At 56.0% G+C, this 14,719-nt stretch overlaps 1 protein-coding gene across 8 annotated transcripts in view; it reads left to right on the top strand.

Moving 5' to 3' along the window:
• The first annotated feature begins 3,544 nt into the window (after positions 1-3,544).
• PTPRS (protein tyrosine phosphatase receptor type S) overlaps positions 3,545-14,719 on the top strand; it is a 64,237-nt gene continuing 53,062 nt past the window's right edge. For 4 of the 8 annotated variants that reach the window (XM_055081294.1, XM_055081290.1, XM_024134054.3 and 1 more), the window contains exons 1-3: positions 3,545-3,681; positions 10,066-10,211; positions 10,785-10,926. In XM_055081294.1, coding sequence (XP_054937269.1) covers positions 3,591-3,681; positions 10,066-10,211; positions 10,785-10,926 — 379 coding nt within the window. In that variant the 5' untranslated portion in view covers positions 3,545-3,590. The remainder of the gene's footprint in view (positions 3,682-10,065; positions 10,212-10,784; positions 10,927-14,719) is intronic. The other 4 variants (XM_055081301.1, XM_055081298.1, XM_007109322.4 and 1 more) reach the window with 1 other exon arrangement.

Raw genomic sequence — 14,719 nt, 5'->3', positions numbered from 1 at the left:
ATGGGACCTTACTCAGGTGCTAATAGGTGCCCTCTGGCACTGAGGGGAAGACAGACGGGGTGGGGGGTGGCATGGCAGGAGATGACTCCATTGGTCCAGGTGAGCAATGAGGGGGCTGGACTGGGTAGAGGCAGAAGAAGGGGTAAGAAGTAAACAGTCTCAGCCTAGATTTTGGAGACAGAGCTGACAGAATTTGCTTATATTCTCCCCCAACCCCTTGCAGAGGAGCTTACCCCTGGGTCTTGCAGGAAGCCGGAAAAGTTGGGAGGGTCTGGGGCTTTGCCATGGCAAGTTCCTCCAGGGAGAATGGGGGCCCAAGAGACCCAGGAACTTTTTTTTTTTTTTTTTTTGGCTGTACCTCACGGCATGTGGGATCTTACTTAGTTCCCTGACCAGGGATCGAGCCCACGCCCCCTGCATTGGAAGCGCAGAGTCTTAACCACTGGACCGATAGGGAAGTCCCAACCCTGGAACTTTTAACCTTCTGTGTTCTCTCTGATGCTTTCCACCCTGAATTGGTCCCCACGCCTGCCACCCCCATTCCCGCTCCAGGCCTTGAAAGCCCCCAGGGCCGTGTACTCCCCCGGCCTAGCAGGCTGGAATGACCTCTTTGGGGGAGTTGGGAGCTGATGGCTGGGCCCCGCCTGTGCCTGGATCAGCCCCATCCTGCCCCGTAATTGGGAAGGCGGGGCTGCAGGAGCCAGGGGCTAATTAGGGGCCTCCCTTTTTAGAAGGCGGCTGCCCCTGGCTCCAATGGGGCATAGGGGGCGGGGGAGGCATCGTGGCCAGGGCCCTTCATGCAGGTGACCCCTGCCCATGCCAGCTGGCATTGGAGATGAGGAGACTAGAGCAGGGAGGTCATCCCCGCCACACCCCGGGGTGGTGGGTTTGAGCCCCTCCGTGTTAAAATTCTACCTCGGTTTCCCCAGATGCTCTGTGCGGGCCTGGGCAGCCGATCCAGGTGGTCTGGGCCAGAGCTGAGCCCCCTCCCCAGATGTGGCCAAGCTGATGGGCATCTGTGGGCAGGGCCAGCTGCTGTGGTCACCCTGGCCCCAGCTGGCCATGGTCCATTTCCCCAGCTGGGACCTTCACCGTCCTCATCAGCCACTTTTGCTCTTAAAGGGCCCGTGGTTGGGTCCCAGTGTGTATCTGTGGTCTGACTGTGCGCCTGCCTGTCTATGCATGTGCATGTGGATGAGGGGGGTCTGGCGTTACGTGTCAGTGTGCATTTTGTCTGGCTGGGTGCAAGTTTGCTCTGCTGACTGCCCATCTCTGTAGCCCCACTGTGTGCCCGCATCCGAGTCCGTGAGCTGTGTGTTTTTACCTGCCATGGCCTGTGGAGCTCCAGTGTGCCTCTGTGTTCATGCTTGCCTGTAGCCCAACCGTGTATGTGTATTGCCTGCCTGACCGTGACCCTGTGTGTATATCTCATCTAGCTGTGTGTCTGTGGTCTTGGCATGTACCTGTGTGTCTCTGACCTGACTGCTGTGGTCTGACTGTGTATATGTCTTGTCTGCCCCATTGTGACCCTTTGTCTGTATCTTGTCTGATTCTGTGTGTCTGGGGTCTGATTTTGTGCCTGTCCATGTTTGTGGTCTGTGTGTCAGTTTTATTGGCCTGACTGCACATGTGAGCCCATCTCTGTTGCCTGACTGTACAGATACATCCGTGACTATGTCTGGTCTCCCTGTCTGTCTGTGGTCTGACCGTGTGTCTGGGTCTGTCTGTGGCCTATGTGCAGGCATCCTCCTTTTCTGTCTGGTCTGACTGTCCATGGTCTGACTGTGTGCCCATTGAGTGCCCCTGTCCCCACCCTCCTCATCCCACCTTCTCCACTCTCCACCCTGGGCCGTGACCCAGCCACCACCAGCCCAGCCTTCCCCTGGGGCCACTCTGGGGCTGGGTGTGGTGACCACAGCTGGATATTTTGGGAGCCAGAATCACAGGGGCTGCCCCATGATTACGTGGCACCCGTCCCCGTGGCCATGGTGCGGACCCGGCGTGGGTGTATAAGGTTGACCCGGCCACGAGGGCCTCATCCTTGGGCCTCTTGCTGCCCCCGCTTCCACCCTGGCCCTGGCCAAAGTGGAGAGTGGAGAGGGGGCCATCCTAGGGTTTGGCCCCTGAGAAGGACCCTTCTGCCCTAGAGGAGTTTGGATTCTCACCAGAGAAACAGACGCTGGGTGATGAACATTCTCACTTGATTTGCAGACTGGGGTAAATGCTGTGAAGGATGATGTCCGTCATTTCTGAAGCCGTGGGATGTGGAATTGGGGGTGGGGGCTGACCTGCCAGGGGCAGGGAGGGCTTCCAGAGGACGTGACAGTGGAGCTGAGACCTGTCACGTGGTAGTGGGGGGACAGCATTTCCAGCAGAGAGCACAGCCGGGTGGGACTGAGCTGGGACCGTGTGGCTGCACCTCCCATGAGAGAGGGGATGAGACCAGTAGGAGCAGCTTCCTCTGGGGCTGACGGGAGCCATGGGAGGTGTTAGAGCAGGGCAGGGACGGGCAGGTGTGTTTGGGGGGAAGGTCCGTCTGGTGGCCGAATGGGCAGATTTGTAGGGACGGTCAGCAGTGTTAGCTGGAGCCTCTTCCTTCGGGTGGGCGGCCCAGCCTGCGAGGGGGGAGAAATTCGATGTTCAGAGCACTTTCTAGAGGGGGTGCTCAGTCCTGGTTTGGGGCTCACCCTGGGGTCGGGGGCTCAGCCAGGGGTAGGGGCTGTCTCAGTCTGTTCTGGCTGCTATAACAGAATTCCATAGACTGGGTGGCTTATAAACAACACACATTCTGGAGGCCAGAAGTCCAAGATCAAGGCGCTGGCAGAATTGGCGTCTGGTGAGAACCTGCTTCCTGATTCACAGACGACCACCTTGCTGTGTCCTCACATGGTGGCAGGGAGCGAGGGAGTTCTCTGGGTCTCTTTATAAGGGCACTAATCCCATTCACAAGGGGTCCACCACATGACCTAATCACCTCCCAAAGGCCCCTAAGACCATCACACCGAGGGTTAGGTTTCAACATAATAATTTTGGGGGGACACAACATTCAGTTCATCGTGGGGGCTCAGCGCTTTCTTTCTGCCCCATCGTCTCCCCCGACCCTCCCCCATTGTTCTGTAACCCTCACCCTCGCATCCCGTGACTCTCGTCTGCCCCTCTGTGATCCTCCTGCTGCCTCCCCCATGAAGGCCCCCTGGATTCCCCTGCTCCCCTCTCACGGCCCCTCTTTTTGTCTCTACAGACGCTGCCCCGACTGACGCTTGGCTTGAGGCCTCTCTGTGAGGGACCGTGGGGGGGGGGGCATCCCCCCTCCAGGGCCGGAGGTTGGAGGTTGCAGGTCACGGCTGAGCATGGCGCCTGCCTGGGGCCATGGTATGGCATCTGTGGTTGGTCCCATGGGCCTCCTCGTGGTCCTGCTGGTCGGAGGCTGTGCCACAGAAGGTAAGTGTGGGCGTCTTGAGTTTGCATGTGCACGTGTGAACACGTGTCCCCACCCCACCCCACCCAGGGGGTTGGGAGGTGAGGGACCGTGGGGGGGGGGCATCCCCCCTCCAGGGCCGGAGGTTGGAGGTTGCAGGTCACGGCTGAGCATGGCGCCTGCCTGGGGCCATGGTATGGCATCTGTGGTTGGTCCCATGGGCCTCCTCGTGGTCCTGCTGGTCGGAGGCTGTGCCACAGAAGGTAAGTGTGGGCGTCTTGAGTTTGCATGTGCACGTGTGAACACGTGTCCCCACCCCACCCCACCCAGGGGGTTGGGAGGGCGCTGGTTTGCCATGCAGAGCCTCTGTGCTCTGTGAACGAGGCCGAGTAGAATGCTTGCTGTGCACTGGGTCCTGAGAGCTGCAGAGGTGAATAACAAGAATGGTATGAAAAAGCAGTCATAGTGACAGTGATGACAGTGTCTGTTTGCCCAGCGTTGAATCTGCACCAAGCCCAGTGCTAAATGCAGGCTTTACCTGCTTCATCTCCCTCCACCTCACAGAACCCAGCATGCTAGTTTCATTACCGTTCCCATTTTTCCATGAGAGAAACCAAAGCTCAGAGGGGACTGGGGCTTACTCGAAGTCACTCCTGAGGTAGCCACAGAGTTTTCCTTCCCTTGCCACAGGTAGAAACACCAGCACCCAGTTGGTAGACGCACAGGCAATCAAACCTTCCCAGGCAGAGCTCCAATGCCCTCTCTCCCTCTTCTTGGGAGAGAGGGCATTGGAGCTGGGGTTTTGTGGGTGTGTAGGAGTTTGCCAATAGCAAGGACATTACTGGCGAAGGTGTTAGCGCACAGAAAGGCCTGGAGGTGAAGAAAGAGGTTGGTGTAGTTTGGGGATGGGCAAGGCTGTGCTTCTGGCAGTAACATGGAGTGGATGAGAGTCAGTCCTAGTCCTAATGCCACGGTCTATCCCACCACGAGGGGCCTAGAGGAGGTGTCATTAGGCTGATGGGGACACAAAAGGTCAGGTCAGCAGGGAAAGAAACTGGGATCTGCTGTTAGGCTGGATTTGCATCCTGACTTTGCTGCTAACCTGCTGTGTGACCTTGGGCTAGTGATTCAACCTTGCTCATAGGCCGTTTCTACCTTGACAGAATGAAACTCAGCATCATCCATCTCCCAGCATTGCTGGGACAAGGACACACGATAAGCCCCTGCATGCTGCTTGCACACAGTAGGTCCACAATCCCGGGTTACCATGAACATGATAATTATTGCCCCTGGGTGAGAACACCAGAGACATACACACCTGCCTTATCCATCCGTGCTTTTTCTCGTTTTTATATTATTTTGTAGTAAATGCCTAACACATTCAGATCAGCCACCACCACCTGATGAGATGGAGGCTATTCTCCCCATCCCCATTGTACAGATGGGGAAACTGAGGCACAGTGAGGTTACGTTTTACAACCAGGAATCGGCCAGTCTGCCTGGCACCAGAGCCCGGGTTGCTACCCATCACCCCACACAGCCAGGCGTGCCTGAGCTGTGATCCATCTGGTCACCTCCCAGGGCCTGTGTCGTCTGTGCTCTATTCCTTGCAGTGGGAATAGTGGGCCGAGGGCTGAGCATTCTTAGTTTTTCATTCATTCACTTAACGCAGGGTTTCCCCTGCCCTCGGCACTGCTGACGTCGGGGCCAGAGCATTCTCGGGGAGTGGGGGGCCATCCTGGGCACTGTGGAGTGTGGAGTAGCATCCCTGGCCCCATCCCCTCAATGGCACCCCCACGTGACAACCACCGATTTAACTTACACTAGTGGAATAAATCATATTTATGACTTTGACATCTTGCTCCAGTGATAATTAACCAGTCTTGGGCAGGATGCTGAGATCATTCCCATTGACAGGTGAGGAAACTGAGGCTGCAGAGTGGCTATTGTGAGGAGGGGGTAGAGATCACAGAGTTTGGAGGCTATCCTGTGCTGAGTTCGAATCCTCGCTCTATCGTGTGACCATGGGTGGGGCTGTGCTCTCATTCATTCAGTGGGTCCTTCATAAGCACCTACTGTGCGCCAGGCACTGGTTTAGACCTGGGAGACAAAACAGATATCCCACCCCCTTTTGGAGCTGATAATCTTGAGGGAGAGACACCGAGTGTGCTGGATGGTGGACGTGCCCGGGAGCAAGATAAACAAGAAGGGAGATGAGAGCATCAGTGGAGGTCTAGGGGCTGCATTTTAAATGGGTGGGAGGGCATCAGGGAAGGTCACACCAAGGATATGACATCTGACCAGAGACCTAAAGGAGCTGAGGAGTGCACCCCATGCATGTCTAGGGGGAAGATATCCTGGGCAGAAAGCATAGCCTGTGCAAAGGTCCTGGGGCAGAACTGTGCCTGGTGTGTTGGAAGAACAGTGAGGAGGCCCGTGTGTCTGGAGCATAGTGAGCAAGGGGGAGAGAGGGAGGAGGGGAGGGCAGGGAGGGGATGAGGCAGGTTGTGCAGGGCCTTGTGGGCAGCAGAGAGGACGTGGCTTGTACCCCAGGGAGGTGGGAGCCCTGGAGGGCTGTGGGCAGAGGAGGGGCAGGTCCTGACTGAGGTGCTCACAGGTGCCCTGTGGCTGCTGAAGGAGGACAGACTTAGGGTCGGGGAGGACAGGATGGGGGGATGCCAGGGCAGAGGAGACTGCAGTGGTCCAGGTGAGCCATGAGGGAGTGTGACCCAGGCTATCAGCACTGGGCATGTAGCCGGGGCTAGCTCCATGGATGCTCCCTCAGTGAGCCCTGGAATTCTTTTTTTTTTTTTTTTTTTTTTTTTGGCCACACTGCGTGTAGCATGTGGGATCTTAGTTCCCTGACGAGGGATCGAACCTGTGCCCCCTGCAGTGGAAGTGCGGAGTCCTAACCACTGGACCGCCAGGGAATTCCCCTGGAATTGTTACTACTGTATCCCTTTAGGTGTTGGTAGTGGCCTAGACTCAAACCCAGGTCTCCGTCTCCAAAGCTGGGGCATCTTGACCCCAGGAGGTGGTCTGTTTAGCAGGAACCCTGTCATCTAGGGGCCAGCAGAGGGGCTGTGGGAACCGTGATTGGCACTGCCAGCTTCAAGGAGTAGCCCAGGTCCTCAGGAAACCATTCGGGTGGGGGCTGTCAGGTGGTAGAGAGCCCGGGCAGGCAGCTGATGTGTCCACCATCCAGCACCAAGAGGAGTGATTTCTGCCCTAAAAACAGCTTCTGGTCCTGTGGGACCTTCCCAGGGTGCTGTGCGGCCAGCCCAGGCTGGGTTGGAGGGGACTGGTGGGTGGGTCTCCAGCTCTGGCACCAGATTTTTCTCTGCAAAATCTGAAATGGAAAAACAGAAATCAGGCCAAGCCCTTCCCAGGCTCTGCGCTGTTGGCATTGCCACTCTGAACCTCGGTCTCTTCATCTAAGAAACAGGAACACCCAGGGTGCTCTCCATCACTGAAGACCCACAACCCTGTATATCAAGTGTACTATTTGCAGGGCTTCGGGAGCCAAATAGGACCAGGTTGGAATCTTAGCTCTTGCCCGTCACAAGCTGGGTGACTGGGGGCCAGTCACTCACCCTTTCTGAGCCTCAGAATAGAGCTGAGTGTGAGAACAGGCCCAGCACAAAAGGAGCGCTTGCTTGCCACAGGCTGCGGCCATACCCCAGTGTGTCTTTCTTATGTCTGGGGACCCTTTGCCAAGAAGAGGAAGGGAGGGTTTGTCCAAATGAGAGAATCTAAGCGTCTGCAAGAAATATTCTAATGGGGGATGCAGCGGGCGGAGAAAGCTCTACCGTGCTGGCTGGGATCCCAGAGCTGCCTGGAGGTAAGCTGAGCGGCGTCTGCCCTGCAGCGAGGGGGCGCCAGGGAGCGAGTGGGCAGCTTCATTGGGCCCAGTATTAGGCAAGCATCAAGGTTCAAAGCCCCAGTTTTTCAAGGGTCACCGGGCACAGAGAAGTGGTGTGGTGGGGTCCCAAGGAGTGGGGTCTGTTTCATGCCCACCTGCCAGGTGGCACATAACCAAGTATTTCAACCCAGTGTGATCAGGGCCGTGATGGAAGGGGGCGCCCGTGGAAGGATGGGGACAGAGGGGGTCCTGACCCGGCCAGTGGTAATCCAAGAAGGCTCCCTGGGGGAGGTGCTGGCTGAGCTGAGGTTGAAGCCGCCAGATGAAGAGAGGAGGACGGACAGCACGGGCTCCCATCATGTCTCGTTTCCCGGATTGGAGGGTGCTCGAGGTGTCTTCCCGGCTCCGAGTCATAAAAAGGCAGCTGGATGCTTCTCACTCCCTGCAGCTCGCTTCTGCCCTTCCTTCCAGTGGCTCCCCAGGGAGGATTTTTCCCAGAAGCGAGATTCCTGACCTGACCAGAGACTTCCCCCCATGACCTTGGCTGGGGACCCATATGGCCCCAGTCACCATTCCTGTAGGAGGGGCAACCCAGGCAGGCAGAGCCAGAGAGGCAGGCCCAGCCCAGGGCTCAGCATGGAGCAAAAACATCGAAATCAGGCTCAGGGCCTGGAGGTGAGAGGAACAGAAGACGTGGGCTTGGGGACAGATAGACCCAGGATCAAACCCTGGTGCTGTCATTTCTGAGCTGTGTGACCTCATGCAAGCTCATTAACCTCTCTGAATCTGTACAATCCCATCTGTACAGTGGAATTAACAATCACTTCCCCAGTAAGATACACAGGATTTGAGTGAGCCCACACTGATACCTGCATGCAGTGGGTCTACTGATTTTCCAGAGAGGTGGGCAGTGTAGACTTATATGGTCCTATCAGTGGGAGCACAGCCTGGAATGAGGGAGGTGAGGCCAGTCAAGCCACTGAGACGGGGACTCTATTTTGTTCAAAGTCCAGCCTGAGTCACAGATCGGAGAAATTGGGCTCTGTGGCACCCAGACTTGGAACCTGAGGCCTCCTTGAACTTCTCGGCACTTCTGAGCAGCCAGAACTTTCTAGGTGAACCTGAGTGGCTCAGTGCTCAGAGGCCTGGCGTTGCTCAAGCTTGAGTTGTTCATCCTCTCTTTGCCTCTCCTCAGACCCCAAACTTTTACTTACTTAATATATTTCTTTAATTGGCTCACCTTTCTATTCAAACCTTACAAAAATAATAATTTCAATTTATCTTCAAATAGTTCTAAATGTAAAAAAGTTACCAGGGTATGAAGCCTTCTTTCCCCTGTGTCCAGCCACCTGCTTTCTCCTCCCAGAGGCAGCCGTTGTTTCTGTGGGCGCACGTGCACGCACACGCACGCACACACACACACACGTTCCCCATTTTCATTTTTCTCATCACACAAACAGGAGCATTTATTATACTTTTTACCCCTCGCTTTTTGTCCATTTCATAGTGTATCTTGCTGTTCCTGTCCTAGTAGTTCATTACAAAAGCATCCTTGTCCCTTTTTACAGCTGCATAGTATTCCACCTAGTGGGTGGTGGCCCAGTGTTCATTTAATCATCCCCTTTTGTTGTTTTGTTGGATATGTAGGTTGTTTCCCTCGGGACCTTGTAGGTACGTTGCAGCCCTTGGGTCTGTTGGTAAAACTCTCAGAAGTAACTGAATTCATTTTATGGGATACATTGTAGCATTACTGTGGATGGAAATCCAGTATCCCTTTGGGCGATTCAGAGGTTACTGTGAAAAGTCAATAAAAAAAGAGGACAATGTTAATGAACTCTCAGGTACTGTAGCCTGTTCGAGGTGCAGAGTTGAGGCTGTGTAGGCATCAAAGACATAGCAGCTCCCACTTGAGACTTTCCTGGGGAGACTTAGCACATCAGATCATCATGAGGGGCAAAGGATGGGGGCACAGGACCAGCCCGGTTCAAATCCCCTCTCAGCCACTGGCTGGCTGTGTCGAAGCAAGTGCCTTGCCTGCTCTGTGCCTTGGTTTTCTCGAGTGTGAAATGAGGATCACGGTGGCTCTGTCCCCCAGCACTGTCAGAAGGGTGTGATGTTGCTGAGGGTACACCATCCGCATACAGTAGGCGCTCAATAAGCACTTGCTCTAGTGGTTGGTAGCACCCGATCACCCATTTTGAGCTCTGGCCTTCAGCTCTGACTCCTTGTGTGTTTGGACACCTCCCACGGATGAAGAGGCTGGAGCCCTGGGATCGATCTCTGGTCTGGCTCTGACCTCAGGTCCCTTGGGCACCCCTCTGCTTCCCTGTTTCATGCCTCAGTCTCCCCACATGTCCCATCAGGGGATTAGACCAAGTTCTCTCCTCCCAAGTCTTTTTAAGATCAAGGACCCTCCATAGTCTGGCTGGTCACTACTGAGGGTCTTCAGGGGCTGAATTTAGGGACCCCAAAGTCTCAGAAGTATCCCCTCTCACCTTCCCCTGTGGCACTGGGTCTGAGCAGGTGTGCCCACGTGAGGTGTGTCCTCGTGTGAGTATGTGTGGCTGTTGTATCCGGGTGGGGGGGGGTGGAGGTGCTGGGTAGGGCCCGGGGTACCCACAGGGGGCAGTGGTATCATTTCTTCCTCTATCCAGCCCTCCTGTTGGGCCCACATGGTACCTCTGTGCCTGGACAGAGGACGGAAGGCATGTTTACCTGGCCCCATAGGGTCCTCGTCACATGCCCGGGCCCACCAGAGCCCCTCCGCTTCCTGCTCTCTCCCCAGAGCCCCCCAGGTTCATCAAAGAACCCAAGGACCAGATTGGCGTGTCAGGGGGCGTGGCCTCCTTTGTGTGTCAGGCCACGGGAGATCCCAAGCCACGCGTGACCTGGAACAAGAAGGGCAAGAAGGTCAATTCGCAGCGCTTTGAGGTGAGTCAGCGGGGAGGGGGATGAGGGGAGGGGAGACAGCTGAGGGCCAGCCCCACCCCTGGATGGGGCCACGGCAGCTCAGCCACAGAAGCTGTCCCAGAAACATTCCCCAGATGGAGCACGGGCAGTCAGGGCAGGCACCCTCCAGACAGGTCCCTTCTCTTCTCCCACCCACTCTCTGCCACGTGCACCCCCCACTATGTGCCCCATGAGGGCCCTTCAGGCTCGCTTGTTCTGCCACCTTTGTGCTGTGTGGCCTCAAGCAACTCCCTGCCCTCTCTGAATCTTATCTCACCACTGCCCACAGAAGGGAATTCACAACTCTGTGCACAAGTACATGGTCAGACACACACATTTCCACATCCAGCGTGCCTTCGCATGCCTGTCACCAGACTTACGTGCGAGTGTCACACACCCACTTATGCACAATACCCTTTACTTGTACAGACCGTTTTCTGCCTCCAGCATCTTTACATGGATGTATACACACACGTGTGTACAGCCCCCAGCTCCTCTCCTGTTCACGCCTGGGACCCCAGCCTCACCCTGACCTTTGTCCCCTACCCATGGCAGACGATTGAGTTTGACGGGAGTGCAGGGGCTGTGCTGAGGATCCAGCCACTCCGGACACCCCGGGATGAGAACGTGTACGAGTGTGTGGCCCAGAACTCAGTCGGGGAGATCACCGTCCATGCCAAGCTCACTGTCCTCCGAGGTATTGGGCTCCCCAGGGTGGGTCGGGGAGGACCTGGGGCCTGGACTTTGGGGACAAATACCAAAGGGATTCATGAAAGTCTTGCTTTGGATTTTCTCTTTGGGGGGAACTTGATCTCCTTTTTTTAGGTTGTAATACAACTGAGGCCCAGAGCCTTCTGGTAGGAATTTACTGAGTCTTTGCCGAAAAGAAGAGTGTCAAGGGACTAGAATCATCTCCATTTGTCATCTTAATCATGCTCTTCTGATTACAAGAGGCAGATCCAACTCAAACTGAGAATTCATTGGTTCATGTAATTAAAATATTTGTGGGGTAGACTAGCTTCAGGTTCGGCTGGATCCAGGAGCTCATATGATGTTCTCAGAGTTCACTTTCTGCCTCTGGGTTTTGTTTTCTTCCCTATCAACTGTATCCTTAGTGAGATTCCCCCCATTAGCCCCAGGCTCCGGGGCCCCCTGGACTAAATGACCCAGGACTGCTGCTGTTCGTTGGCCCAGCTTGGGTCAGATGACCATCCCTGAGCTGGTCAATGTGTCTGGAGGAACAGATACTCTGATAGGCAGTCTTCCCTGGAGTCAGGTAGACGGGGTCAGTAAGGGGTGGTTCCCCTAAGGAAACAAAGGAGGAATAGAGGCTGGCTAGGCAGCAACAGCTAAATAATCACCTCCTCATAGATTCACACAGATCCTTCCTGTGGGCTTCTTGCTGGCCTCATTCAGGTGGGCTAGGGACCAGGAAATGGCTTCCTTGTTGTAAAACAGCATCATTCAGACAGTCTCACCAGAAACCCGCCTGCCCCCGACCCCAGCTGCTCCTTGCTGCCTTCTCCCTTGCAAGGTGGTTTTAACCAGGGACCTGCAACTTGAGTTCGCATCCTGGCACTGCCCCTCCGTAGCTTTGTGACCTTGGGCAAGTTAATGAACCTCTCTGAGCTGCAGTGTCCTCACCTCCAAAGTGGGATAATAATGATGTTCACCACAAGGGATTGCTTCAGAACCAGATACAAGTGGGGGACCAGCATGGTGCCACGAGGGGACCAAGCATTTGGTTGATTCTGCCGATCTGATATTATTATTACTGTCATTGTTGTTATTCTGGTTGTGACAAGACAGCTGCCACCAGCCATACTGCAGCTGTCAGGTGGGTGGGTGGGTGGGTAGGTGGATTCTGCCTGTCGCCTGCAGGGGCACCCTGACCCTGTATGATCTCTAAGTAGAAGCCACTTGGAACTTCCCTGGTGGTCCATTGGTTAAGACTTTGCGCTTCCACTGCAGGGGATGCGGGATCCCTGGTCAGGGAACTAAGATCCCATATGCTTCGCGGCATGGCCAAAAGGAAAAAAAAAAAAAGTACAAGCCACTGCCAGCCATTGGAGGCAGGTGGCCCCCACCTGTGGCTCCCAGGTTGGGAGTCATCCAGTGTCCTCCCAGGCAGTGGAGCCACGGTCAGCTTGGAGCTCTGGGAGGAGCTGTCACATTGGCCGCAGGGGCACGTGGTCCCAGACCCTGGTGTACGACTGCCCTCAGAAGGCTCTGCCGTTACTGCCTGGAAATTCCTAGTAATTTTTTAACAAGAGGCCTCATAGTTTCATTGTGTGTGTGTCCTGGAGCCCATCCTGCTGGCGGATTGAGGGAGGAGGAGGGAAGGGGAGGAGTCCACCCGCCCCAGCCCACCCCGCCTCTTCCCAGCAGATATTTTTGCCCTGACCTTTCTCAGGAACAACCCGCCTCCCGCCCCGCCCCCACCCCCCCCACCCCCCCCACCCCGACTGTGCCAGCCTCCATTGTAAGCGCTCAGAGAGTTAAAAGGACACGCTGTGAATCTATTAACCGCCCAGTCTCTGGGAGTCTGGGAAAGACACATCTCCGTTCCCCGCCCCCCGCAACAAGACCCTTGGCATCTCTCTGTTCTCGGGCCGCCTAGAAAGACGTGGCGCTTGGGCTGGGCGCCCAGCCCAGAGCGTTTGACCCAGATCGCCTGTGCCCCCTGCCTCCCCCGCCTCGGGCCCCCCCGCCCCGAGCCGCAGGGACACCCTCCCCCCATCCCCCCCCCGCGGCTGAGCGGGAAGGTCTGGGCTGCCGGGCCCAGCACCCCCAGCTTCCCTTCCTCCGCTGCCATCTGATTGTGGACCCTGCTCACGCCTCCCGCGCTGTTGTTTTAATTAAACTCCGAGGAATCAGGCACAATGTGGTACTCGATGAACATTTTTGTTTAATTAGGAGCTCTCGGTAACGTCAGGCGGCCACGGCCTCCCCCACCCTGGCTGGCTGCCGCCCACAGGCACTCACGGGGTCCCCTCGCGGGGCTGCACGCACCCAGGAAGTGCTCATGTGTGGACACGCGTGGGGTGCGGGTGCATACGTGGGTGAGCACGCATGCACACTCGTGCACCCGTGCACACACACACAGAGGAAACGGGTGCACAGAGGGACGCCAGCAGACGCAGCCCCCAGCACGCCTGGGCCACCTTTGAGCACCAAGAATTGAGGCCCAGTTGTCTTGGCCCAAACCTCCAGTGACGTCATCAGTAGCCAATCACAACCATGCATGAGGTGGTCCGGGCCTCGAGCCGGGAAGAACAAACCGGGTGTGGAACCAGCTCAGACAGGATCCAGCCATCCCATCCGACCCCACAGGTCCAGGCCCGGCTTGGGGATTCTGCAGATGCTGGTCACACCCAGGTTCCTCCAGGCTTAGCCCTGCCTGGGTTCAAATCCCAGCCTTGCTGTGTCCTGGCTGTATGACCTGGGCAGGTACGCATGTGTTTGAGCCTCAGTTTCCCCCTCTGTGAGATAGATCCCATCTCAGAGGTGGGCACAGAAAGCTACCTTACAGGGCCTGGTACATAGCGCTCAGGACTTGGGACTGGGGCTGTTTTCCTCTACGAAGCGACCCCTGCCTGGGCTGGCACCACAGCTCCCTTGTTTAACTGGGGACACGGGGTGATGGTGCCCCGGCCAGGCTCTCCCTTACCCCGTCTTGGTCTCCTGCCCCTTCCATGTACCTGGGTCTCTGTTCCCTCCCCACATGGTGGCCTCTGGCCCACCAGCCCCCGTCCATCCCCCAACACACCCACCATGTCCGGTGCCCCTCCTGGGCATTTGTAAGCAAATACACGTTTATTATTTCCTTTTTACACAAATAGCAGCTTTATCTTTACCAGGAGGCAGCAGGCTTCTTCTATATAACACCAGAGTAAATATTTTTGACTCTGCAGGCTAGACAGTGTCTCTTGCAACTTCCCAGTTCAGGAAAGCCGTGTGGATGATGAGGAAACCAACGGGCGTGGCCGTGCACCAATAAAACTTCATCAACAAAAACAAGCGGGGCCCCAGGTTTGGCCCAGGGACTGTAGTTTTTTGGTTTTGTTTTCTTTTAATTAATTAATTAATTTGGCTGTGCCGGGTCTTAGTTGCAGCACGCGGGATCTTTCATTGCGGTGCACGGGCTTCTCTCTTGTTGCGGCGTGCGGGCTCCAGAACGCACAGACTCAGTTGCAGCACACAGGCCTAGTTGCCCCGCGGCATGTGGGATCTTAGTTCCCCGAGCAGGGATCGAACCCTGCATCCCCTGCATTGGAAGGCGGATTCGTAACCACTGCGCCACCAGGGAAGTCCCAGGGGCTGTAGTTTTTGATCCTTGGTCGACACATCTTTCACACTGAACTCTGTCCACTTAGGAGTGCATCTTGCGGTTTGTTACGAATCTGTCTGTAAGGCAATTCCTTCTGCTTGTTTCGGGGACCCATCCATAGATGGCCCAGGTCTCTGTTGACAGGTGTTTAGATTGTCGC

Source organism: Physeter macrocephalus, chromosome 2 (genome assembly GCF_002837175.3).
Source record: "Physeter macrocephalus isolate SW-GA chromosome 2, ASM283717v5, whole genome shotgun sequence".
NCBI lineage: Eukaryota > Metazoa > Chordata > Mammalia > Artiodactyla > Physeteridae > Physeter > Physeter macrocephalus.
The sequence above is the reverse complement of the archived record's forward strand: the minus strand, read 5'-3'. Positions and strand labels throughout refer to the sequence as shown.